Source organism: Cupressus sempervirens, chromosome 1, assembly GCF_028749045.1.
Source record: "Cupressus sempervirens isolate cs-2001-9-10 chromosome 1, ASM2874904v1, whole genome shotgun sequence".
NCBI classification, from domain to species: domain Eukaryota; kingdom Viridiplantae; phylum Streptophyta; class Pinopsida; order Cupressales; family Cupressaceae; genus Cupressus; species Cupressus sempervirens.
In genome coordinates this window covers 898748279-898774859 of record NC_143118.1, presented here as the reverse complement: position 1 = coordinate 898774859, position 26581 = coordinate 898748279, and the positions used below count along the sequence as shown (strand labels likewise).

Here is a 26581-nt window from a genome sequence, read left to right as displayed (position 1 = left end):
TGTCATCGATCGCAAGATGGAGGAAGAGGATATTGTGGTTATCACTCTTCGGAGTTTACCAAAATCCTATGAGCATTTTATCGAGACTCTCAACATCACATCTACTGGTGTTGATTTGAAGTTCACTAATCTCTGCACATTGCTGCTTCAGCAAGATCGGTGGAAACAACGGTTTGGTAGCAGCTCCAGTTCCACCTCCACAGAGCAAGCCTTTGTTGTGAAATCCTTTCAGAAGGATAAAGGCAAGTTTCAGTAGTCATCTCAGCAGAAGTCTTCTGCTCCAGCATCAGATGGTTCCAAAAAGAACATTCAATGCAACTACTACCACAAGTTTGGACACATGAAGGTTGAATGTCGAAAACGTTTAGTTGCACAATCTAAGCAATCAGGTTCGCAGCCCAAAGCGAACAGTGCAAAGCACACTGACCAAGCGGAATCTGCCTTTTACACCTTCAAGGCTAAAAGACCTGCAGATCATGTGAAGTCGTCTGCCTGGCACATTGATTCAGGTGCCTCTCGTCATTTCACTCACCGCAAAGACTGGTTTACTGACTACCAGCCTTATTCAGACTGTTATTTTTGGTGGCGAAGAAGAGTACACGGTTGTCAGCAAAGGCAACATTCAGATTCAACCTGTTGGGAGGAGTCTCATATTCCTTGATGTGTAACACGTTCCAAGGATGGAACTAAATCTACTCTCAATCAATCAGTTGTTGCAACATTCTCCACACTTGGCAGTCACCTTCAGTTCACATCAGTGCACCATCACTGATTGGGCGACTAAGTCTACTGTTGAAGTGGGTTTTGAGGATCATGGTCTTTTCAAACTTATTGATTCTGGTGATTCTCAGGACTTAGCTATGGCTGCTCAACGGTCTTCTGTTAGCACACTTTGGCATCAACAATATGGGCACTTAAATGTGCATTATCTCTCACAACTTGCTCGAGATGAGCTTGTTCTTGCATTGTCAGAGATTCAGACTCAACAGCTTGGAGTTTGTGATGCATGTCAAGCTGGGAAGCAACATTGCACACCTTTTACCAGTGGCAACTCATGGCGATCTTCTCAGGTACTTCAGCTTGTACATGTCGATATCTGCGACCCTATGGCCACTCCTGTTCTTGGCTCCAAGTATTTTCTTTGTTTGTTGATGATTTCAGTAGAAACATGTGGGTGTATTTCCTTAAAAAGAAATCAAATGCATTTCTTGTATTTCAAAAGTTTAAACCTTTAGTTGAAAAAGATTCTAGGAAATCTATTATTACTCTTAGATCAGACAATGGGGGGGAATTTTGTTCTAATGTTTTCTCCAGCTTCTTGGATACACATGGCATCAAATGCCAGTTAACCACACCCCACACGCCACAACAGAACAGTGTAGTTGAACATCGAAACAGGACAATCACCGAGATGGCTCGATCCATGCTCGAACACAGACATGTTTCGAAGCAAATTTTGGGCAAAAGCAGTTAACACTGCAGTTTATCTATTGAACTGGTCACCCACAATGGCAGTCAAAAGTAAAACTCTGGAAGAGGCCTAGTCAACTCGCAAGCCTAGAATCAGTCACCTAAAGGTTTTTGGCTCCCTTGCTTTTGTTTGGATCCCTGATGCTTCTTTCACCAAGTTGGATGCCAAGAGTCAAAAATTGATGCTTGTTGGATATAGCAATCTTCACAAAGCCTACTGCCTGATCGATGTTGAGACCTCTCGTCTCATCTACAGTTGACATGTAGTCTTTGATGAGCAGCGACGACCATTCATGCTTGTTTCTCCTGTTCCTGATCCAGTAGACAAGCCTATGATGGCTCATGATTTGGGAGTTCGGCTTCATTAGGTCCACCTGATGGGAGAGCTCCAGTAGCTCCTACAGCTCCAGTTATACCAGTGATACCTGTACAGACACCTCCGGCTTCTCCTATAGGATCACCTCGCTTTGTAGATGCTTCACTTGAGTTTAATCTAGATTCTTCTGATGACGATCCTGCTGATCAAGCATCTCCTAGTACTAATGTTGGTCATTCTCCTATCCAGCCTAAGTGGTGAGCTAACACACTTGTTGATCTTCATGATGATGAGCTCATTGATGGGAGAACTGCTCGAAAAAAGAGCAAAACTATAGATTCTATTAACTTTGCTCTCATGGCCAACATTCACAGTGTGTTTGAACCTCAAACATATTCCGAGGCTAAAGGAATTCCAGAGTGTGAACAGGCCATGACATCTGAACACCAGAGCCTACTGAAGAACAACACTTGGGTCCTTTCTGATCTTCCACCAGAGAAGAAACCCATTGGCTGCAAATGGGTCTACAAAATCAAATACAAATCGGATGGTACTTTGGATAAGTACAAAGCTCGTTTAGTTGTGAAGGGCTTTGCTCAATGTCAGGGCATTAATTATGAGGAGACCTTTGCTCCTACTGCAAAGATGAGCACCATCAGATTAGTCCTAGCCATGGCAGCTCAGTTTGACTGGAAGGTCCATCAGATGGACGTCAAGAGTGCTTTCCTGAATGGTGATCTCCATGAAGAGGTTTACATGACGCAACCTCCTGGTTTCAAGGTTGCTAGTAAAGACCATCAGGTTCTCAGAATGGTAAAAACTCTCTGTGGCTTGAAGCAGGCCCCTCGGGCATGGTACATGAAGATTGATAAGTACCTCAATGATCAAGGCTTCAAGAGAAGTTCTTCAAATTCAAATCTATACATCAAGACTACTGACAGTGACATCATCCTTCTGGTTATTTATGTGGATGATTTGATCATCACTGGCAGTTCGACATCTTTGATTCAGGGAATCAAATAGAATTTATGTCAGTCTTTTGTTATGACTGACCTTGGGCTCATGCATTATTGCCTAGGTGTTGAAGTTTGGCAACAGTCTTCTGGTATATTCATCTCTCAGTCCAAATATGCCAGGGCCCTGTTAGACAAGTTTCGTATGCAGGATTGCAAACCTGCATCTACACCTATGGAGAAAGGTCTTAAGTTATCAGCAAAGTCTGATTCTCCTTCTGTTGATGATACTACATACAGGCAACTAGTAGGGAGCCTCATCTACCTCTCTGCTACTAGGCCTGATATCAGCTTCTCAGTCAGCAATATTTCACGCTTTATGACAGCTCCTAAGGCTGATCGTTGGATGGCAGCAAAGCGTGTGCTTCGTTATGTGAAGGGCACTTCAGATTATGGACTTCTATACTCTCGAAGTTCTAATCCTAAACTCAGTGGGTTCACAGATTCAGAGTGGGCAGGCTCTGTTGATGATAAAAAGTCAACATCTGGATATGTGTTCAGTTTGGGATCCAGTGCAGTCACATGGACCAGTTAGAAGCAGTAGGCAGTTTCTCTCTCTTCTACAGAGGCCGAATACAGAGGAACTATTAAGGCAGGATGTAAAGTTGTTTGGCTTCGTCGGATGCTTGGGGATATGCAAATGTCACCAACAAGACCGACTACTCTGTTTGTTGATAACGAAGGCATTATCAAGTTAGCACGAAATCCAATCTTCCATGAACGAACCAAGCATGTGGATGTTCACTGTCATTACATACGACAGTTGGTTGAAGACGAGACTATAGATTTGCAGTATGTTCCTACCACAGATCAAATTGCAAACATTCTCACCAAGCCTCTTGGTTCTGATAAGTTTATCAAATTCAGAGGACAGCTTGGTGTGTTAGATTGATTAACCATTAAGGGAGGGTATTACAATAATAGATAGTCGTCTATTATTAGTTAATGGTTATCTATTGTAAATATCTAATTAGCTTTAAGTTTGCTTTCGTTTTTTGCTTCCTCTAGAATAGAATGTTTCTATTCTTTACGATCATTTCCCAAGGAAACATCGTCTCATTCTTTTGTATAAATTGACCATCTGGTCTCTGTTAATAACAAGCAAGTATTTTACCAATTACTTCCGTAATATTTTCAACTTATGAACTAATGTAAATTAATTAATAATATTGGAGAAATATAAATAAATGTTGATTATCATAATATATATTTAATTACAAAATCAGTTTTGGAAGTTCACCGGAATGTTACCAAATTACATCAATTCAAATTGGTGGTGTGGTATGAGAATAGCATAATCGATTGTTTTGAATATCATGAAGTCTAAAACAATGTATTGGTGCATCCTTTCATCAGCTTAGAAAAGGGAAGCAATGGGAGTTTTTCACCGTACGACCTTGCATACAAAACACGTGCCAGGCAAAACCACCATACGGCCGATTAAGGAAGCAGAGCAAGAGTAAATACCACCGTATGGACTTAGCAATTGGAAGGTGTTCGAATTTGACTACCGTACGGCTTTTCAAAAGAGGTTGCAGAGGTGGACATCGTGTGCTCTGCCACAACAAACACCGTACGACTACATCTGGAAATAGTATCAGGTGATAGATACAAAGCGCCAAATCTATATTGTATGGCAGCCGTCCAAGACTAATGAAAAATATATCGTACGACTACACAAAATAGCAAAGTGGGAGTTAGAATACCGTACGGCCACACAAGACAGAAAAGTGGGAGTTAGAATACCGTACGGTCACACAAAACAAGTCAAGAGTATCCATACGGACTACCAAGGGACACCGTACAGCCAGAGTAGAGGACTACCAAGGGACACTGTACGGTCAGAATAGAGACTACCAAGGGACACCGTACGGCCAAACTTACGCATGAACACCGTACGTTTTAAATCACATAACAACTATTTTGAAAAAGTTGTAGAAGTTGAGGCTCAAAAACATTGTATGGCCAGTAGCTAATGGAGCAGGAACACGTCTAGCTGTAGCTGAACAAAGGCATTGGAGGGAGAAAACGCAAGGAGTAGGAGGTACCGTACGATAGCACAAAATGCAGTGGGTTAGCTTCCAAGAGTTGTACGGACATTGTACAAACGATACCAAAGCTTAGAATAAGTTGTACAGAGGGGTTGTGAGGTGCTATTCCGAAGAGAAGCAACTACCCTAACCGTTTTTCTCCACACAAAAGACAAAAGAGCTGACTGTTATGCAGTCAGCAGGGAAGAGAGCCTGGAAGAAAAAGTTGGAAGAAGTCTCAACTACCACCACGAAAATGAATAGAAGTGTGAAGACATTGCCCTCAGGTGTTCATGTTGCAGGAGGCACAAGCACAGGCACAAACAAAAGGAAGGGCAAACTGGGAGCATAGCCAATGGCTCCACCAGCACACCTCACACCACAAAATATTTCTTTTGAAGGATTGAATGGAGTCGAATGTTAGAAATGGTGGCAGGATACTCTTGCGGACCATCCGGTGAAGAATAGCATCAGGAAGGCTCAGGTAGAGTGGGCGATACAAATGCCAATTTTTTGCATTCGTGATACAAATCAAGGAATTGTACATTGGTATCAGAGCCTTTCTGCTTGTCAGTCTGTGGACAAAATTACATAGAACAAACATATGCAAAAAGGACATTATAATTTTCGTAATACCCGAGTCAGACAAAACAGGGATCCTGACACTCCAGTAGAATCATCTAGTTCGTCCTTACAAGTTGATATCAAAGATAGTCATACAGAACTAGACGAAGAAATAATTATTTAACAAAATAATAATATGGGGGAAGCAAATGATACTAGGGATCTTATAGCAACATTATTTAGGAGCAAACAAAATATGCAGAACAATGTTAATCATATGACTAATTTGATGTCTCAATTTATGGCCCATAATCTTAATCAAAATCAAAATAATCCGAGGCGAAATGGTGGTCGGGAGGATCATTCAGTAAATAAACAGCCTGAGGTTCTACAACCTCAAGGGCTTTCATGCCTACCTTCACACCTAGGAATCCACAGCTTGAAAGAGAGCCCTCTATTATAGGATTACAAGAAGAAATATACCAAGATTGGTTACAGTCAGAGGATGAATTTGGATCATCAATGACTTTTAGAGAACAGTTGGATGTCAGGATGAAACATAGGCCTAAAGGACAGTGGGGTTATAATAATGAATTGCAAAGAAAGATTGGTAAGATGTCCACTCCTTATCTTTATGGGTCAAGAAAAACAACTAGAGCTTGGCTGCAAAAACTTGACACATATTTCTAATTGAACCCTATGATGGAAGACGAAGCAATCAAATATGCAGCCTTACATTTGGAAGGGGTGGCACACAAATGGTGGCAGCATGGGCAAATAACCTTGGGTCATAACCATATTAGCACAGAGACTACTTTCACTGAGAGATTCATAGACAGGTTTGATTCTAAGGACCCTGAACTTCATCTTAAGGATTTAACTCAACTTAAACAAACAGGGCTAGTAGAACACTAATTTGAGAAGTTAGTAGTCCTAGTAACTGAGATTACTGAGAGACCAAAAAATATTATACTCATTGATGGGTTATCTAACACACTTAAAGGGTGGGTCAAATCTCTAAATCCCCCATCTCTATAGACTGCCATTAAAAAGACGAGAATTAGAGCCTTCTTCTAAGGGGAAAAATTTTAACAGGAGACCACCACCAAAATCACAGAATGATAGAAAGTCTTTCACAAATGACACACCTGCCAAAAATTAGTTGGATAAAGAGGAACGCGATGAACATAGGAGGAAAAAATTATGCTTCAATTGTAAAGAAGCCTGGGCACCAAGTCATAGATGTTTGGGGAAGAAGAGGAAAATATAGATTTGAACCTAGAACCTAGCCAGAAGACCATAAGAACAAGCTCAGGAAAATAAACAAGGAAAAATTTTAATAGCATCCATGACAAGAACTCCACGTTATAATATTTTCAAAGTAAGAGGAGTATTACAGGGTCAACGAGTAGTTGTTATGTTGGACAATGGATCTACACATAATTTCATCGATACTACACTAGTTAAGAAATGTGGTTTACATACAATGGAACATGAGGGATTTGATGTTCAAGTTGCAGGTGGCACCAATTTAGTAAGTACGCATAAGGTTCCACAACTAAGTATTTCTCTTGGTAATTATACAGTAACAGATGATTTGTATGTGGTTGATTTGGCAAATACTAATGTTATTTTGGGAATTCAATGGATGGAGACTTTGGATAAATATTTGCAGAGTTTCAAGCGCATGGAGTTTTCTTTCAAAGTTGATGGGAAAAAGGTAATTCTCAGGGGAATGTCAAATGGTGAACCCAGGATCGCCTCTACTAACAGGATAGAGGCTATTTTACGTCATGGTGATGTTGCCTGGTCAGCACAAAGTGTTATCTCCACTAAGGTAACAGGTTTTGAATCTAAACTTTATCAAGATGATTTGTTGCAAATTTTAGATTCACATAGTTTGGTTTTCAATGATATACCCCCAAGAGTCTCTAGATAGAGGTTTTGAACATACAATTGAACTAGAAGAAGGGGCAAAGCCAGTTAACACTACTCCATACAGACATCCTACAGCGTTCAAAGATGAAATAGAAAAGGATAATAACGGGTTGTTGGATATGGGACACATCACGCCCAGTTCGAGACCCTTTGCTTCATCTATAGTGTTGGTTAAAAAGAAAGATAGGACTCTACGCATGTATATAGATTGTCGTGCTCTCAACAAAAAAACAATAAAAAATGGGTGTCCGATAGCCTGAATCGATGAATTGTTAGATTAATTACATGGTGCTGTGTATTTTTCTAAGATTGATTGAAGATCAGGGTACCATTAGATTAAATTAAGGAAACAAGATATTCATAAAAACTTCATTCCGTTGTCATTATGGTCATTTTGAATTTTGATTTATGCCCTTTGGCTTGACAAATGCTCCAGCAATATTTCAGCCCTATATGAATCACATTTTTAATAAACAGATGAGGAAATTTCCGCTAGTTTTTTTTATGATATTTTCATTTATAGCAAGAATTGGGAGGAACACTTGAAACATATTGATGAGATTTTGGGTATCATGGAATCTCAGTCTCTGTATGCAAAAGCTTCTAAATGTGAATTTGGTATGACAGAAATTTTATATTTGGGTCATATAATTATGCTAAAGGTGTGCAGATGCATCAGGAGAAGATTAGAGCTATTTTGGAAAGGCCACCTCCTTGAAACCTTTCATATTTAAGGGGCTTATTTGGCTTATGCAGTTATTACATGAGGTTAGTTACAGGGTTTTCACAACTTGGAGCACCCTTGACAAATCTTACAAAAAAAGAGGTGTCCAAGTGGATTGTGGAAGCATGACAAGTATTTGATAAGTTTAAAAGAGGTAATGAGCCCTTGCACAATTCTTGCACTTTCAAAATTTAATCAACCTTTTGTACTAGAATGTGATGCTTCTGGTGAAGGAATAGGAGCAGTTTTAATGCAAAATAAGCATCCTATAGCTTATGAAAGCGGGAAACTCAACAGTGTTGAAAGGTTGTAATCAATATATGATAAGGAAATGTTATCAATCATGCATGCATTGGCTAAATTTCGTTAGTATTTGGTTGGTAGAAGATTTGTGGTTAAAACTAATCATAACAATTTAAAATATTTCCTGCGCTAGAAAGATTTGATCGACGGGCAATAGAAGTGGATCAATATGATCCAAGCTTATAACTTTGAAATTGAATATGTTAAAGGTAAGAACAATGTGATGCATTCTCTAGGAAACCTGAAATACATGCTATATCAAGGGTAACAACTGATTGGAACTCTCTTTTATTAGTGGAATATTCTAAGAATGCATTTTCTTGTGATTTACTGGATAGGCATGTTCAGGATGATTGATACAATATTGTGAATGATGTTATTACTACAAGGATAGAATCTTTCTAGTATCTGGCTCTAAATTAAAATTGAGAATTATGCAGGCATTTCATGATTTACCCTTGGCAGGACATCCAGGTTATTTCAAAATTTACAAACAAATCCGTGAATGGTTCACATGGAAAGGGCTTAAAGATGATGTTTTGCGCTATGTGATGTAATGCATTACATGTCAACAAAATAAAATTGAGCATACATATCCAGCAGGGTTACTCCAACCCCTACGCATTCCAAAATAGACGTGGGAGAGTATATCTATGGATTTCAATGTTGGCTTACCCCAGGCACAAGGTAAACATTGTATTTTTGTAGTGGTTGATAGATTAACCAAATTTGTGCACTTCTTTGCTATGTATAGAGTTTACAGTTGTTCAAATAGCCGAATTGTTTTTCAAGAAGGATTTATGTTTACATGGCCTAACAAAGACTATTATAAGTGATAGGGATAGTTGATTTCTGAGCATATTTTGGGAAGAGTTGTGTTGATGTCAGTTTTTGTATCACTACATAACATATTAGTAATTGAATATCTGATACGGAGTATCAAACACACAATTCCTCTCTTGAAAAGTTAATACTCATGGGTACATGAGAATAACTCCAATGTTCCTTACACTCGTGGATACTAACTTAGTTTTATCGATGTGATTTGCTGGTAATCACGTAGATGGCCTTACGCTGTTTGCCTGAGGACGATTTGGACTTTGGTAGAGTGATGGTGGTGGTGATTCGGTGTGAATGCCAGATGATGTTGATGGGAGGGCGATAGTGATGGAGGGCGAATGTTCTTATGACTTACACCTTTCTAGCTTTTCCACTTCAAAACTCAAACTCCTAACTACTCGCTATTCTCCTCCTACTCCTATGAATGGAAGGATTAGCAAATGGACGGGGATCGAATCTAATGAAAGTTAACCGTCGGCTCCACCTCCATAAATGCAATGATTCAAAAGAAAATGAACTAGTTTACCACACAAGGCTTCCCAACAAGCCGTTAGGATGCTAGTGGCCTAGTATTGATCCCTATCAAACATCTACTAATGCTACCATGCAACTATCCATCTACTTTACTCTTTACTTAACAATTTGAAATGCAATTCACTTTAACAACTTGAAAAGAAATTTTATTCTAACTATTTGGAAGTAGAAAACATGCAACAATACCAAAAGCTCTTAATCACCATACAAGTCACAACAATGAGAAAGAAAAGCGATTGTGGCATTATCTTAGCAACAATTTTCTTCGACCATTACAAATGAGAGCAAATGGCCTTATATAGAGGCCAAAATGTACAACCAACGGTAGAGATAAAGACGCAAAACCGACAATCCAAATTGAATCCTAAAAACCCTAATTAGGGTTGCCATCCCATCGGCCAATGAGAAGACGCCACCTTATCAATGGGCCAATGAAAAAAAGGAAAAGTGGCAACCAATGAGAAGGCACCAAAATGGTAGCCAATCAGAATCAGACACCTATCCTACCCAAGAAGAAGGAGAAATTGCCACTTGGGCTTACATCAAATGATCTTCTAATATAGTTCTACCCTTTTCTTTCATCTTCTTAGCCAAAGCAATGAACTTGGCTAGCTTGTCGTTGACTTCTTTCATGGAAGGAAAAAGCATATGCTTCATCTTGAGCTCAGCTGAATTCATCATGCCGCTCGCTGCTTGCAATGTTTTCTCGTGATCCTTCTCATATTCTTTCACATATCCGATAAAGGCATTGAGGGAAGAAAGGGTGCCCAAATGTTTCTTCTTGATAGCAACCTTTCCTAACTCATCCAATCTTGATCCAAGCCCTGTCTCATTGATGTCCTCTTCTCTGATATCCTCAAAATCAAGTGCCACCCCAACGTCGCTTATCATGGTTGAAATGGAAGTGTTGACGCCTAGGTTGCGCTGTGCAACTGCATTCTGTATCTCATCGAGTGTTCTCAATTTGGTAGTCAAGGCAACAAACAAAAACTCAATTGTACTCAATCCTCCTTCATCAAGCAACTTGGCCCTTTCCAAATATTTCTCTGGTAGCCCAATGAACACCTATAGCTTGCGAATAGCTAAATCCTTGACTGGAAGGAAATCCTTCCACTCCTCTTCAAATATTCTAAACTTGTTTCTAAGAGTCACTAAAGACCTGAATGTTGAGATAAATGAAGGCAAGAAACTCCGCCCATCTTGGATCGTATCATGGATCCAATCCCTGACTTCATGTAGCTAAGCTGATATCTCTTCTATATTGCTCCCGTTGTCTTGAGGAAGGGCTGCCTGGTGCAACTAATGGATAGGCTGGTAATCTCTCCAATATTTGTTTTCGGCCTCCAACTTTATGATCCTTTCATTTGCCTTCCTCAACCTTTCTCTTATTGAAACTATTACATGTCATCTATGTTTCTTCCCAAGTTATGCTCCACTATCTCGTATTCCTGAGCTACAATCTCATCCGATGCCTTGTTAACCATTGGTATAGCAATCTAAATTGTTCGGTGACCATCATTGTCACTCCTGATTACCTTTGCCATCGTTTTTGCCATTTGTTTTTGGTTTTCGCTATCACCCTTCTCTATTAATCCTTGGATGTCCTCAGCCGTTCAGGCCGTTACTACCTCGCCCCTTGGCATAAGCATTTTCCTTAACCATAGTGGTGCAATGCATCTCCCTAATTCTGGATTTGGTTCGACTAGCAAGGCATCACCAACGGCCTCGGGCCCCTAACTTATTTCCTCAATATCAATTGGTCCATCTTCTTCTTCACTAGTAACTGCCATGTCATCTCCACGTTGGTTTTCTGAGAGAGGAGAGTACTCGGTGCTATCACTGTAACCACTTGATTCTAAATCAGAGCTCACCTCTACCGCGGCCCCTTGATCACTTGTATTAACCTCTTGGCTTCTAGCCTCAATTATGCTCTCCCTTGATGATGCTGCATTCTGTCTCTTTGCTGGAGGTTCCTAATGTTCTTTACCTCCAAACTTCTCTTCTTGCTCACAACTATCCTTTGTTGCCGGCTACTACCTCCACCCTTCTGTCCGACTGATTCTGCTGGACCTTCCTCCAATTCATTTTCTCATAAGGCATACCTTCCCTCTTTGTAATTGCCTTAAATTCCCATTGTACCACGACTCGGTGTGCAAATCAACTGCCCTTGTAACTGCCTCTAAGGAAGGATCCTGGTGATCATTCCAATCTACTGGATTCAATTATGTTCCAACCACTGTATCATAATCTTCTCTTAGTACCTTTTCATCATCTTCTAGTTGATCGGGAATATCAAAGCCTCTCCATCTGATTGCCCTCATCATGCTCATTGACAATCTTGAGAAAGCTAGCTTCCTCACATGAAAATCATCACACGCATTGGCCCAGAAATCTTCTATAGTAGGGACATGTTTGAATGTATTCTCGTGAGATGCCTTGATAAGACCATTAGGATCGAATCCTTGCCTTGATCTATACCATCCTAGATGATATTGTTCTAACTCCTTCTCTGCAACTGCAAAGGCGATAGGATTGGGGCAACTATCATTGCCAATTCCAAATGAGTTGGTAATCCCTATCTCACCTTTGAGTTTCATCATTTTGTCATAATGCTCAAGTTGCCTAGCCAACTCCATCAAAACTACCTTGTCGGGTGGGTACCTTGGAAGTCTCTTGGGACAAACTGTACTTCCTACTACTCTAACAGATGTGAATTGCGGAAATTGGATGAACCAACTCCCATACTTCTTAACCTTCATTTATGCTTCCGTTGAGAGTCTCTTAGCAGGTGTCCCTTGTAATACCCTTACTGTCTTCATGGCAAAGGCGTCACAAAATATTTTATAGTCTTTGTTGTTGTGCAAATGAAGCTATGGATAGCATTCATGCACCAAATATTGCCCCGGCCCACTACCAATTTCTCTTAAGGCCTTAAGTCCCAGACTCTTATACAATCTAGCAATTAGGTAAAACAGATAGGACTTCATGTAGAATTGCTTTTGGTTTTGCATGGTTCTAAGTTGCAACTCTAGATTCTCACTTATGATCCTAGCCCAATCAAATCTTCTTTTTCCTTTTTCAATTTCATCAATAAAGAAGTACATCCAGTTTTCGAATTGCATACCTTGAGCTAGGCCCATGATCTGGCTAAGAAGAACAACAAGATCACCATATTCTGATTTGAAATCTGCCACTGTGAGCCTCGATGATCTTGTTACTCCCTTCTTTCCTTCGTGTAGCCAATCCTATTTTAGATGCATGAAATAAGCTTCTTGATTATCCTGAAATGACTTAGTCGCCTGATCCATCATTACCACTGTCGTGCTCCTGTACTAGGGGATGTTGAATGCTTCTTCGATCGCATGTCCACCAATGTTAGCCAACACTCTTTTCCCTTCATCAAAAATGATGGATTTACTGGTCAGATCAAACCTAGATGCACATTCCATAACCAATTCTGGGCAAGGCAAGGTAGGAGGAAAGGCCACCAAGTGTACAATTCTGCTCCTGTACAATCCCTTCCTTCAATCTGTTCTTTACCTGTATCATGTTTACTGGACCAATATTGGTATCAGTAATTCGCCTCATTTTTGAGAAGGAGGTTTTGGGCATCATGTCCTCTTTGTCTTTCTTAGTATTTGTTCACTTAGGGTTTTTGCTTGCACTAACATCTACCATCCTAAACACTTATTTCTGCCCATTCGTTCTAAATATTATGGACTACCCTTATTGATCTCCAACCTTCTTTCTATCGATGGTTTCTAACTTATTTCTGCCTCACCAAGTCCTACCACTACACTTATCAATCTCCAACCTTCAACCTAGGGGTGGGACTACCACTTATTTCTACCTCTTCGTTACCTTAGAATGGACTACACTTATATCTCCCAACTTCAACCTAAGGTGGTCTAGCTTATTTCTGCCTCGCCAAATGTCCTATTATGGATTCTACACTTATCAATCTCCAACCTTCAGCCTAATAATGGAATGATGAAGTGGTGGATGATGAATGCAAGAACCAAGAGAAACACACCACCTTTCATCTCTAGAATGAATTGAATTCACCTTTACCAATAGCCAGGTCTTCTTTGAAGTTTGGATCAGACCTAAGAATTTCAAGCCTCCTTGCAAATAATGATGCCCTAGCTAGAAAAATCAGAATTCCGTCCTCTTGAAATCGCCCATGCATGTGCCAAAAAATCAGACTTCAATCACATATTTCCTCCACAAAAAAAAAATTTGCCCAAATCTGATGTTAAAATCACAACCCCTCTAGAAGAAATCAGACATCAATAGCAAATCGTCCAAGGCCATAAGAATCAGATCTGCCTTCCAAAAGATGCCAAGAATGGGAAATTCTGCCCTCACACCAAATCGCCAAGCATGAGAATTTTGCCTTTAACATGGAAAATCGCCAAGCATGGGAGATCTCCATTATGAAGAAAATCGCCAAAAAATAATGCCAATCTGCTCTTCCTAAACACAATGAAATCTGCTCCAAGGAAGAAGAAATCTGCCCTTTGCCAAAATCGCCCAAGCACATTAAATCTGCTCTCTGCCAATTATCGCCCAAGGATGGAAGAGAAGGAATGAAGAATGAGGAGATAAGGGGAGAGAGCTTCCTCTTATACCCAATTTGCTTGCTTTCCCTAGCTGGCCGACTTGTACCCTGGGAGCAAAACAAAACAATAATTAATGCACAATTCTGACCCAAAATTAAATGTTTAGCCAAAAATTAATTTTGCCACAATGAAATTTACTTTTTAAGTTGCCGGTTAGACCAAGATTGCAAAAATAAAGTAAGTAAAGCCTTGGAGATGCTAAATGTTTCCATTTAATGATGATTTAGTAATTAATATATCATCAAAAATCTGATTTGGCTAGCCAAAATTGATTTTTTCTATTTTAAATTACTAATTTCTTTAAAGACTCTAAAATCTTCAAGGCAAATTTAATCCATTTAAAGCCAATTTTTGCAATATAACCCAAATCGATTTTGCCATGCAATTTAAATTTCTCTGGAGTCCTAAATCGATTTTCCTAATTCAATTTCACCATTACAAAATCAATTTCATTTTTTTCACCAAAAAATTTCCGAGACAATTAAATCTAAAAAAATTCATTTTGAAAATGTTCAAGTCTATACAATTATTTCCAATTTCCAAAATCCGTCTAAGTCCAAAAAATTTGTAAATTTATCCTGCCGGGTACTATTCTAACCATCGAAAAAAATGTTATCCTTGAAATCGTTTGGCCTAAGGATGAAATTTACATGCTCCGGAAAATCAAGTTAGCACCGGAGAAAAAAGAAATCCAACCACATCCCTCCTGGCTCGAAGGCGTCCAAAGTGTAAAAATGTTCAAATCGAAAACTTTTGGACAACTCCGAAAAACTTGCTAAGGCAACCGAAAAATTTGCAAAAATCCGCAAAAATTGCCAAGGCTTACCCGAAAAAGGGAGTCCCCAAGGTTTTGGGGCGATGGTGTATAAACCTCACAACAAGTTGTTCAGATTCACAGGTACCGAGTTGAATCGAAATACTAGCTACCATCCACAGATAGATGGTCAAACGAAAATAGTGAACAAATGGGTTGAATGGTACCTTTGTAATTATATCCATTGGTATGACTTCATTTAAAGTTTTCTATCGGTATGATGCTTTATCTTTTATTGATCTTGCCATGGGTATGATGCTTTATCTTTTATTGATCTTGCCTTTGATCACAGTAATGTGCCCAAATCACAAAAATGGCTTCAAGAGTGCAAAGATACTTTAAAAGCACTCAAGGAGAACTTGCAATTTGTACAGAATCAACAAAACCTTTATGCAAATAGGAAACGTATAGACCACAGCTTTGAAGAAGGTGAGATGGTATATCTCAAGTTGCAGCCATTTCGTCACTCTTCACTCAAACGTAGTGGAGCTGAAAAATTGAAGCCAAGCTTCTATGGGCCTTACCTGTAAAAACCCTATGTATGCTCCAACAAAACTATGTATGCTAGTGAACAATGTCTTGTTGTTTTTTGTGTTTTTAAAATATATTCTTTTTTTTTTATTTTTTCAAAGTATATAATAAAAGAAAAAGCACCACAACTATGCAACAACTCCAGAATTGATTTGAAAATTATTGATAAGGAGAGACGAGTTTATTAACATTTATTAAAATAAGTATGTCCAAAGTTTTAAACATTGACAACCTGATTTGTTCTTCGCTGATTTCTATTTGCTGATTTGGAGACTACCACTGGTCGGTTCACACATTCATATAGCTGTCGCCCCTCAATTACAAATCCAATGCAAAGAATGTTGAACGCCGATGATGAATTCAGTTACACAATGAAGAATGTAAGCCGCCAACACCAAATAGATCAAACTATGAACAACTCCAACTCAGCCAACTGTCACAGGAGCCACTAGTCCAGCCGCAACCCAACCAAACTCCAGACCCACTCTTAATGACCCTGCGATTTCCTTAGGAAGTAATTGCAAGTAACAAAGGAATAGCCGTCCAGCCCTTTCCAATGCAAATTTGATACCCCACATTACCTATGGAAAGCTAGCAACAAATCTCTCAGTCTAATTCGAACACCAATATTCAGTCTCACAAAATGTGAATAGTCTCATTCGAATTTCACCACTAACCAGGCAATGTCCACAAACTCAGATCTCCAAGGCAAAGTAACAATAGGAGAAATATGATAATTGTTTACTTCAACACAATTACCAACGATGAATCACAGAAATTCTTCAAAACCCTCAAGCAATGAAAAGAGCAATAAAAATATAATATTCAAGATGATCTCTCATTCTCCAAAAAGCCATATTTATAATACAAATATGAGCCACTTAGCTTGACGCTCACACCTTTCACTTAAAAGCAACTTTTATAATATAAAGTCATAACACTTTATATTATAAAACACAATGATAATAAAGTGCATCGTAAATAATCATTAAACCACAATCCTCCAAATAAATGACTTCAATAATAATTCATCGAGAGATCAAATAACGAAACCAGACGATCACCCTGCCTGAACAGCACACCCAAAATAGTAACCGTCTAAAAGTGACTTACTAAAAATAGTAAGTCCAAAAATAGCAATATCCCAACAAAGACCCCCAAATCCAAACGTCAACTCATGAGGGTCGCAATGATGAGATGACAAAACCATACTTCAGAAACCTGCTAAATCGCGGACATTACAGTCCTCCCTCCCCAAGATTGTAGGTCCTCAAGCAATCGCAATCCGGGATGCTGTAGAATATCCTCAGGCTCCCAGGTAGCATCCTCTTCCGGTAGGTTCTGCCACTTAACCAACAACTCACGGATGGTCCTCCGTTGCAACTGTCTCTCTCTAGTATCAAGAATCGTCTCTGGAATCAACTCCAATCTCTCTTCATCATCTAATGGAGGCAATATAGGAGATGGTATCACATGACGGCCCAAAGCTCCCTTAAAGCGTGAAACATGAAATACATTATGAACCTTGCTATCCTCAAGCAGATGCAACTCATAAGCCACCTCTCCAACCCGCCCTACGATACGAAAAGGACCATAATAACGGGGCTTAAGTTTCTCAGCACCACTCCTTTTGATCGAAGACTGCCAATACAGCTGCAACATCGAGTAAACCATGTCACCCACCTAAAACGTCTGAGTTGTTCTCCGCTGATCAGCGTACTGCTTTTGCTGATTCTCTGCTCTGTATATTATCTCTCAACGACCTTACTACATCCTAACTGACCTGCAACAAATCTCCTGCACTCCGTACTCTGCTATCACCACATAACAAGTCTATAAAACTAGGTGGATCATAACCGTATAAAGCCCTGAAAGGTGACATCTGTGTAGTCATGTGATAAGTGGAATTGTAACAATACTCACATAAGTGAATCCACTTTACCCAAGCCTTCTGCTGAGAAGAGACATAATTCAACAGATATCCCTCAACCCATTTGTTCATTATTTCCATCTATCCATCAGTCTGCGAGTGGTAGCTTGTACTAGGGGTCAACTTGGCCCCACATAATCTAAAAATCTCTTGCCAAAAATGACTCATAAATCTGTTGTCACAGTCACTCACGATGGTTTTGGGTAAACCATGCAACCTGAAAATCTCCCTGAAAAATAACTCAGGTAACTGTACAGTTGAATAGGTAATGGTAATAGGGAAGAAATGAGCATACTTCGTGAGCCTGTCTACCACCACATATATACAATCCCGTCCTTGAGCTTTAGGCAAGCCCCCAATGAAGTCCATGGAAATTCCCTCCCCCTTCCTTTCAGGAATAGGAAGTGGCTGTAATAAACTAGCAGGATATGCGTGTTCATGCTTGTTTTGCTAACAAACGAACACTCTTGGACATAGTGATGAACATCAGCCTTCAACCCCTTCCATGTAAATCTCTCTCGAACCTCTCTATAAGTCTTGAAAAATCCGGGGTGACCAACCATAGGAGAATCGCGGAATGCTCATAGGATAATCCTACGCACATCTGACTTTGGAATTAAATATCTCTGACTTGGCCTAATATGCCCCATGGTCGAGACGGTCCAGTATGATCTTCTCAATCTCATCTTTGAGCCTTTTCAAATGGCGGGGGCATGATCATAATGGGCTTAGTGCCCTCCTCCAACTCAATAATATGCTCAATCCCACGATCCGATGGCCTACCAAGGGGTATTTCATTAAACACTTTAGAGTGTTTAACTCTCAACTGCTAGATATCTGGATGATAATTTGCCTCCTCACTACCCTTCCGAGTAGGCATAATCCTGCACTCCACTGCCCAATCAATAATATCCTCATGACGTACCAAATGTTGCATGCGCCGAAGGGAGATCTACTTCAACTCATCATTACAAATTGATTTAAGAACCTGAGGCTGCCCATCCTTGATGAATCTCATCTCCATTCTCTCTATACTCAAGTAGATATCCTTAAGCATGTGCAACCATGCCATACCAAGAACTATACTGCTCCCCCTATATCTACCACATAAAAATCTGCAGTGAAAGCATATGTATTAAGTTTCACAGGAACATCTGAAATCATCTTGTTACACTTCAAGGTGTAACCATCAGCTACATGTATCTGTAGGCCCTCAAAATCCTCAGTCTGCATACCTATCCTGGTAACCAAACGTGCATCAATAAAATTATGAGTAGCTCCAGTATCAAATAAAGCAACAATACCCTATCCAGCTATGAGCCCACACATCCTAAAAGCTCTCTCCTTCCTCATACTAGATAAGTAAGCTACCTTGAGGTTGGAGCCATCCACCTTATCCTCAACATCATCACTCCTATGCCGATCCTAATCATAATCCCAGACTGCTCCTGAAATTCAGCACTGCCATCATCATCATAGAACCACTCCATCATCCTATTTTTGCCCTTAGGCTTCATAGAACAGTCATGGTCAACATCATAGGGACCCCTGCAGTAGAAATACAACTTCCTCCTCCTCAAATCATTAATTGTTTCCCAATCCAAAGGTGCTACAGCAGCACACTTACCCTCAGATTTCTCCTCTCTCCGGAGAAGTGTCCTATCATAGGAAGACGTAGCAGGCTTTGAGGCAAACTTGCCTCTAGGTGTAGAGGCCTCTAAGTTACGGGCCTTTTTCATTGCCTCCTGCAATGAAGGGGGATCTAAAAACTTAACCGAACCTTTGGGTGGCTCAGCAAGTCCCTCAATGAAAGGCATAACCACCCTCCTCTCAGATATGTCATATACCATCACTAACAACCTCTGGAACTCACTGATAAATGTCTCCAAACCAGTTGTTTGTCGTGTAGTGTTGGATGTTTCCCAAAAAAGATAGTGGAGGTTGTGCAGTGTTGGATGTTTCCCAACGTGATTATGTAATTCCTGTATCTGCATTACCTTCCAGAACTTTACCAGTTGGTGTAAGCAAGCAAAATAAGGTACACAATATTTATATTTATAATTGATTCGGTTGTGGTTCATAACCAATGCTCCGGATTTGTGTAGACTGTATAAATCTCTAATTGGATTAATCTTAGTTTATCCCACAATAGACAAATATACTGTAATTGATCTTGAAGTCTGCATATAGAACCTCTTAGAGAATTTTGGAATCTGTCATTAGAAAAATAGGGAATTTTACAACTCAAGATCAAGAGCGGACTTTACTCTCTTATCGCTTTTCCTGTATAAGGAGACCTATTATAAACATTTTAATCATGTAGTCTATGTAATCCATTGATGTTCATTATCAATAATATCATTCTTGTATCTTAAGGAAATTGTCTTTCCAATCTCTTGTGGAAGTTATCTTGGTCTTTCATTTGATCTTGGGGGTGTCATAGAGTCACCTAAAACTCCAACAATTCCTTTGGAAACCAATTTTTATTTGGCTAAGAAAATATGTAATCTCTACAAAGGAATAACACAAAAGTGAGCTACGAGCTCTTATACTCAATCCCACATTGGTTGCAATTCTAACAATAAATTCACTAAAATGTCATTCAATCATTGTTACATGTTATGATATTGCTATCAGGATTTAATTATGTAGTTTTTGAATCAAACTCATTCACTCATGTTTCATGTGTAGTGATTCACACGATTCCATCTCTCGTGAGAATAAATGGAACACTTAGCACTCATTGGATCTAGGTGATGCTCACAGAGGTGAAGCACCGGAACTTCACCAAAGAGGTGGTGCTCATTGTTATATGTCGCCAAAGAGGTGACCATATATCCTATTTAAATGAACCCTCGGCATTTGGGACATCTGGACTAAAACTAAAAATCATTATATATGAAGCCAAAAACATTAAAAAAAAATTAACAAACTCCGATCTCTTGTGGAAGTTATCTTGGTCTTTCATTTGATCTTGGGGGTGTCATAGAGTCACCTAAGACTCCAACAGTTCCTTTGGCAACCAATTTTTATTTGGCTAAGAAAAAATGTAATCTCTACAGGAATAGCACAAAAGTGAGCTTTTACTCAAAAACTATGAGCTCTTATACTCAATCCCACATTGGTTGCAATTCCAACAATAACTTCACTAAAATGTCATTCGATCATTGTTATATGTCATGATATTGCTATCAGGTTTTAACTATGTAGTTTTTGAGTCAAACTCATTCACTCATGTTTCATGTGTAGTAATTCACACAATTCCATCTCTCATGAGAATAAATGGAACACTTAGCACTCATTGGATCTAGGTGATGCTCACAGAGATGAAGCACCGGGACTTCACCAAAGAGGTGATGCTCATTGTTAAATGTTGCCAAAAAGGTGACCATATCCAATTTAAATGAACCCTTAGCATCTGAGGCGGCTCGACTAAAACTAAAAATCATTATATATGAAGCCAAAAACATTAATAAAAAATTAACAAACCTCCAAATTAAAAGAAATTCTCAAAACCCGATATTATAACCCCTTATCATTCATAATAAGTTCAAAAGCAATATTTGAACTTACCAAAAAAAACCACTTGAAAAATCTTCAAAACTTGGAATCACCTTTAATGGTCAAATATTTTTGTCGGATTATTTTTAACCTTGTTGGTCTAGGCTACAGCCCTCTCCTTTGGAAACAAATAAGCCAGCCTTTAAAACCTAACAATGGTAACTTGGAAAAATATTGATTTGGTCTTTTGTGTTTGTTAAATGAGTTTAACAAAGACTTTATGCCTTCACTTAACAATGAATCAGATGCTTTTACTTAATTTTTTGTTGTGGAAAATTGTTTCTAAATGTTTTTGAAGCCCGATGGCTGCGAGCCCCAAGGATTGGCCAAGTTTGTTTATGGTACCACCCAAGGACTTAGGGTGCCCAGTTAGTACCTTGGGGGGAACCCATGGGCGAACTGAGACCAGACCCAAACCACTACACACGGGGTGGTGGGGGTGGTGGCGTTAGTCAAATTCAGCCATAAATTATAGAAATCTCTATATTTGTTTGTTGGCATTATATATGTGTACATTGTGAATGCTACCAAGTATGTTCAGTCTCATAACAACTTCAAAGATGTATTAGCTGTGGTAAGGATCTGACCTCACATCAAATTTGGATGCTACAACAGCTAACATGTCAGCAACAAAATTCTCTGATCTATGAATCCATTCAAGGCCTATTAGCGTGTCACAAACTACATTTTCTATGTCTTCAATCTTTCATCCTTTGCATATATATATATATATATATATATATATATATATATATATATATATATATATTCTTAACCTTAAGTTCAATAAGCTCCGAGTGTTCAAGAATTCTGAAGCATTTAATTCCATTCTTGTGAGCAATATTCAGTCCTTCAATGCACATTTGAGAGTCACATATATAAATAAAATCTTGCCTGGGACATTAGGTATAGAAGGGGGTATCCACCTCTATATTTTATGATTGATCCGCATATTATAAATATAAGTCTTCAAAGATATATTTTTGACAGAATTCAAAAATGAGATATACTTGGTCACTGATGACAGGATAATATTTCATTTTATTGCTGCTTAATGTAGTTTATATAAACAATGCTACTTTTGAAATGTATTTCATGCACATTAACCTGTAAACAACCTCCAAAGTTCTTAATGAGCCAAGGATATCTATAAGTCCAAATAGACCTGTCCGAGATTAGGCTATTGTTAGTAAATGATAAACACATGGAGCATCCTAAATTCAATTTTTTTATTGTCAAACAAAGCTTCAATAATGCACAGAACTAAGTCAACTGCAAACATAGTAATTACAAATGAATCTAATTCATTATATAAAAGCATAACCAAACAATTACACTTAATATAACATGCTAAGATTTCAAGTCCATTGCCTTGATTTCTCACATTTGACTGGACTACTTAAGCTAATATAATAAAGGTGCTCAAGGAAACTATATATATTGAAATATATTCAAAATGTGAATGCTGAGAAGCCTTACCTTGCTCTGAATATTCTTCCTGATTTACTCCATTCAAAAAGAAGATTAAGTGCATCTTTAACACAAACCTGTGTCTTCAATCCAATATCTGCCACAAGCTTTCTATTACGGACCTGTTCTCTCTCAATCATAATATGAAAGGGATTAGTATTAGGATAAATGCAGAAACTTAAGTTACATAAAATATTCAAATATTGCAAAAACAAAATCTTAGATGCCATGCATAGAACCACAAACTGAAATGACTAAAAACAGAACAAAAGACAACTTTACTTGAGGAGTTGCATAGGGAGCATGAGAGCCAAGGATAGACTTAACATCGTCACAGTCAAAGAACAAGTTAGCTGGAAAACAAAGCTTGTGATCAAGTTTTGATTTTATCCAGCGATATCCACGAATCTGTAAGACACATGATGCCTCTGTCTGTTTTCCTTCATCCTTGCTAGCACTTCCAGACCAATAGGTAGCTTTTTTAGTGTCAAAAATGTCATCCCACACTTCATCAAGAACTTTGAGGAGACAGGCACATTGCTCTACTGTGTTGCATGAACTTGATAATGCTGTCAGAATTTCAACCAACTCAGGAGATTCCCAATCATTCACAGTCCAACTTACTACATCTGCAGAGCCTTCCCATGCCAGTTCTTTCCATATAGTAGAAGATTGATCATCCACACTCTTCTTAATATTAAGAATCTGCACAAAATCGGTGACACCAAGTTCTTTAAAAAAATTGCGCCATTGTGACAAGTTTGATGGATGCAATTCAGTTGAGAAAAATTGCAGGTACAAATTGTCAATTTCATTCCAGACCAAATTTGTGCCTGCAAGAATTTTTCTCATATCTATAGGATTCCCAAATTCACTGCTAAAATGTAGAGGTTCAGAGCTAGCCAGCTTTAATCCATTTTTTGTTACAATGATAGCTTTCTTTCGTAATTCTGAAATTAGTTTTTCTCTTTCCAAGTAGCATAAAGAGCAATTTGATTGCAAATGCAGCATTACAAAGGCCAAATATTCTGTCAAAATCATCTTATCCTTAGACATGCATTCACTCATTGACATAGCTTGTAAGATATGGGTCATCACAACTTCATGTGCCGTTAACTGACCAATACCAACATATCGTAGCATGCGTACAATCACATCTGAATCATCCCTAACAATTATATCACCTGTAGTTGATTGGGTGAAAAAGAGAGAAGAATGTACAGTTCTTATCTCTGAATACAACTTTGGGAATTTTTTCATAACATGGGGATCAATACCAGCTTCAGTACAGTCACAGGGTAACCAGATAGCACCTTCTACAAGTGATGAATATGATCCATCTGAAAGTGGAATGAATGGAATCCTAGACAGATCACTAAGGCAGTCAGATTCTTGTTTCGAATCAAAGTAGACATTGGGTTCATTAGGTCGATGCATCAAGCAATCATAAAGAGCAGCAAGCAACGAGCCTAGCCAGTTCAAGCCCAAGTTGTCTAAGTCATCCCTATTACTGCAAAGTGATTTTAACATTTCAATTAAAGTTCTTGGTCCAAATGCATGTACACCTAAAGCGTTTGCTAATGGATCTGTCAAATCAACATCTCTGTGTAGGTAACCAAGATTAAGATGATCATTCAGTAAGTTATCCGGTAAAAGCATGCGTAATTGATCAGTCCAACCCCTTAAAACCTTGCACGGGACGGACCATGAGATTTCCTTGCTCTCTAACGGTAAGCACAAAGAAGCTCTTAACTTGGAAAGAATCATTCCTGGAAGTGGAGAGAAAAATCCCAAGACTTCCCCAATCAATGGGACATATCTCATATAAAGCGTAACTGCTTTTCCTGGGTTACTTTGATAACATGGAAGATCCCTGAAAGAGACTGTTGCACTGACAAACAGATCTGGGAACTCTGAAAGCAACCACTGATTCCAGGCACTATCTCCATCAACCTCTTCTCTTGAAGATGGCAAAATAAAGTCCCCTTGAAGTATAAATTTCAAACCATATGCCCGCAATGGAAGAAATGCAAACACTGGTTGCTTTTCTAGGCATGGCCTGTATTCTCCACTTTGGTCCTCATGTAATGTGAAAGCCATAGCAATTTCAGTAATTTGTACACCAGGCCGCAGATTACCAGCATTCAGTTTACGCCTTGTCATAAGCCAAGTAGTGCTCTCATTACCATGTGAAACTTTTACAAGACCATTGCCAATATCCTCCCTCCGCATTATATTTAAGGAATTTGTCACACTATCCCTGATTTTTATACAGTGAAGACGATGAAGAAATAATAATAGTGATGGATGAAGATCAGCAAATTTTAAAACCCACGACCTTATTCCTGTCCCATCCAGAAACAGACCTTTGAAAGGAAGGACAATGCAAGTTTTCCAAACAAAATCATCTAATTCATTATTTTCATTGGACAGCTCCCTGCTTATTGAGTAAAGATTGCTGAGAGGAGCTACAAGGGTTGGCAAAATGAAACCAAGTTCTCCTTTACTTACATCAAATTTCACATGAAAACCATTAGAATGAATCTCTGGTGCATCTGTCACCTGCAGAAAGGTCAAAAAGTGTTTATTCAGATATGTCATCTGCAAGCAAGTATTTCCTGATGTTTGTGAGTATCCCTGACAAATATAGACTGTAATTACAATACAATTCAATGTCTAGAATTTCAAAATAAGAGATAAGGATACGAGATTGCCATTTTTCATGTGTAACTAATTATATACAACTAAACAAAAATTACCACACATATTATGCAACTCGAAGGTATAAGATCTTCAATGCTAACCAACTATAGTAATTGCATGCTTACACGAAATACTGATTTAAAGCCAATGCCTTTGTGTCCAATATAACCAGCACTAGAACCTTTCTTTGTTGAACTCCCAACATCACAAAGCGCCTTAATATCTTTGGCAGTAAATCCAAGTTCATTATTCAAGACCACAAGACGGGAGCTTTCAAGGACAAATGCCAAAGTTGGTTCCACATTAGTGGGGTAGACATTATCATCTGCATTTTGCACCTGCAAAAAATTGAATTCAAGAAAAATGAAGTCATTCCTTCAAGATTAAATCAAGTTGTCTATAATAATAACAATGTTAACTTTAAATGCCCGATCCAACGAACATGAAAATAATAAGCACTTGATCTGACAAAAGACTCAATAGCAACAGTACCATAATCCGAATGATTCAATCTTGGCATCCAGGTAGAAATTTTTATTTTTCCATTACAAAAACTTTGTTATTAAATCTTAAAAACACAAGGATAGTAATCTGTGTTACCTGGGACACCCTGGCAAGCACTGATTTGGGTATTAGTCTGATCCACCCGTGCACCCGGGTATTATGTGGGACTGTCTGAACCCACAGTGAACCCGGGAGCCAAAGTGGTGCTCTAAACATACTCAGGGCGAACGCAGACATACTCAAGCGTACTCGCGGCCCAGAATACCCAAAAAGGAAATCTTTAACAATAAAACAAATCATCTTTAATCTTGTACTCCCGCACCCCCCCCCCCCCAACAAATACATTCACCCTAAAGAGATTCTATTTGTGTTTGCAAGTCATTTAACAAACAAAAAGAACCAAGAAGAGCATTTTTTCCTCCAAGCTGCCATTTTTGCATTTTTATTTGAAGGTGAGGCCTGCAAAGAAGTAAGACATGTACCAAAAGCTTACAAACCATTGCACAAGGAAGAATTTGCCATCAAAGGTGAGTATATCTTTTATTTTTATCAAGTTTTCAATAATTTTTTAGGATTTATCAAGGTCTTTTAATTTGTGAAGTTTCTATTTGGAATAAGTTTCAAATATTTTTTTGGAGATTTTGATGCATAATGAAGAATTATAATGCCAACAAAAATCAATTTAGTATTATACTTTTGTAATGTTTAACATTT

General features: G+C 38.7%; 1 protein-coding gene across 1 annotated transcript in view; it reads right to left on the bottom strand.

Moving 5' to 3' along the window:
* The window catches only part of NOV (Histidine kinase-, DNA gyrase B-, and HSP90-like ATPase family protein), a 192601-nt gene that overhangs the window by 53420 nt on the left and 112600 nt on the right, over positions 1-26581 (bottom strand). Inside the window, exons 7-9 of the mRNA XM_089793452.1 lie at positions 25489-25701; positions 22943-25222; positions 22670-22782 (exon numbers count right to left, since the gene is read on the bottom strand). Coding sequence (XP_089649578.1) covers positions 22670-22782; positions 22943-25222; positions 25489-25701 — 2606 coding nt within the window. The remainder of the gene's footprint in view (positions 1-22669; positions 22783-22942; positions 25223-25488; positions 25702-26581) is intronic.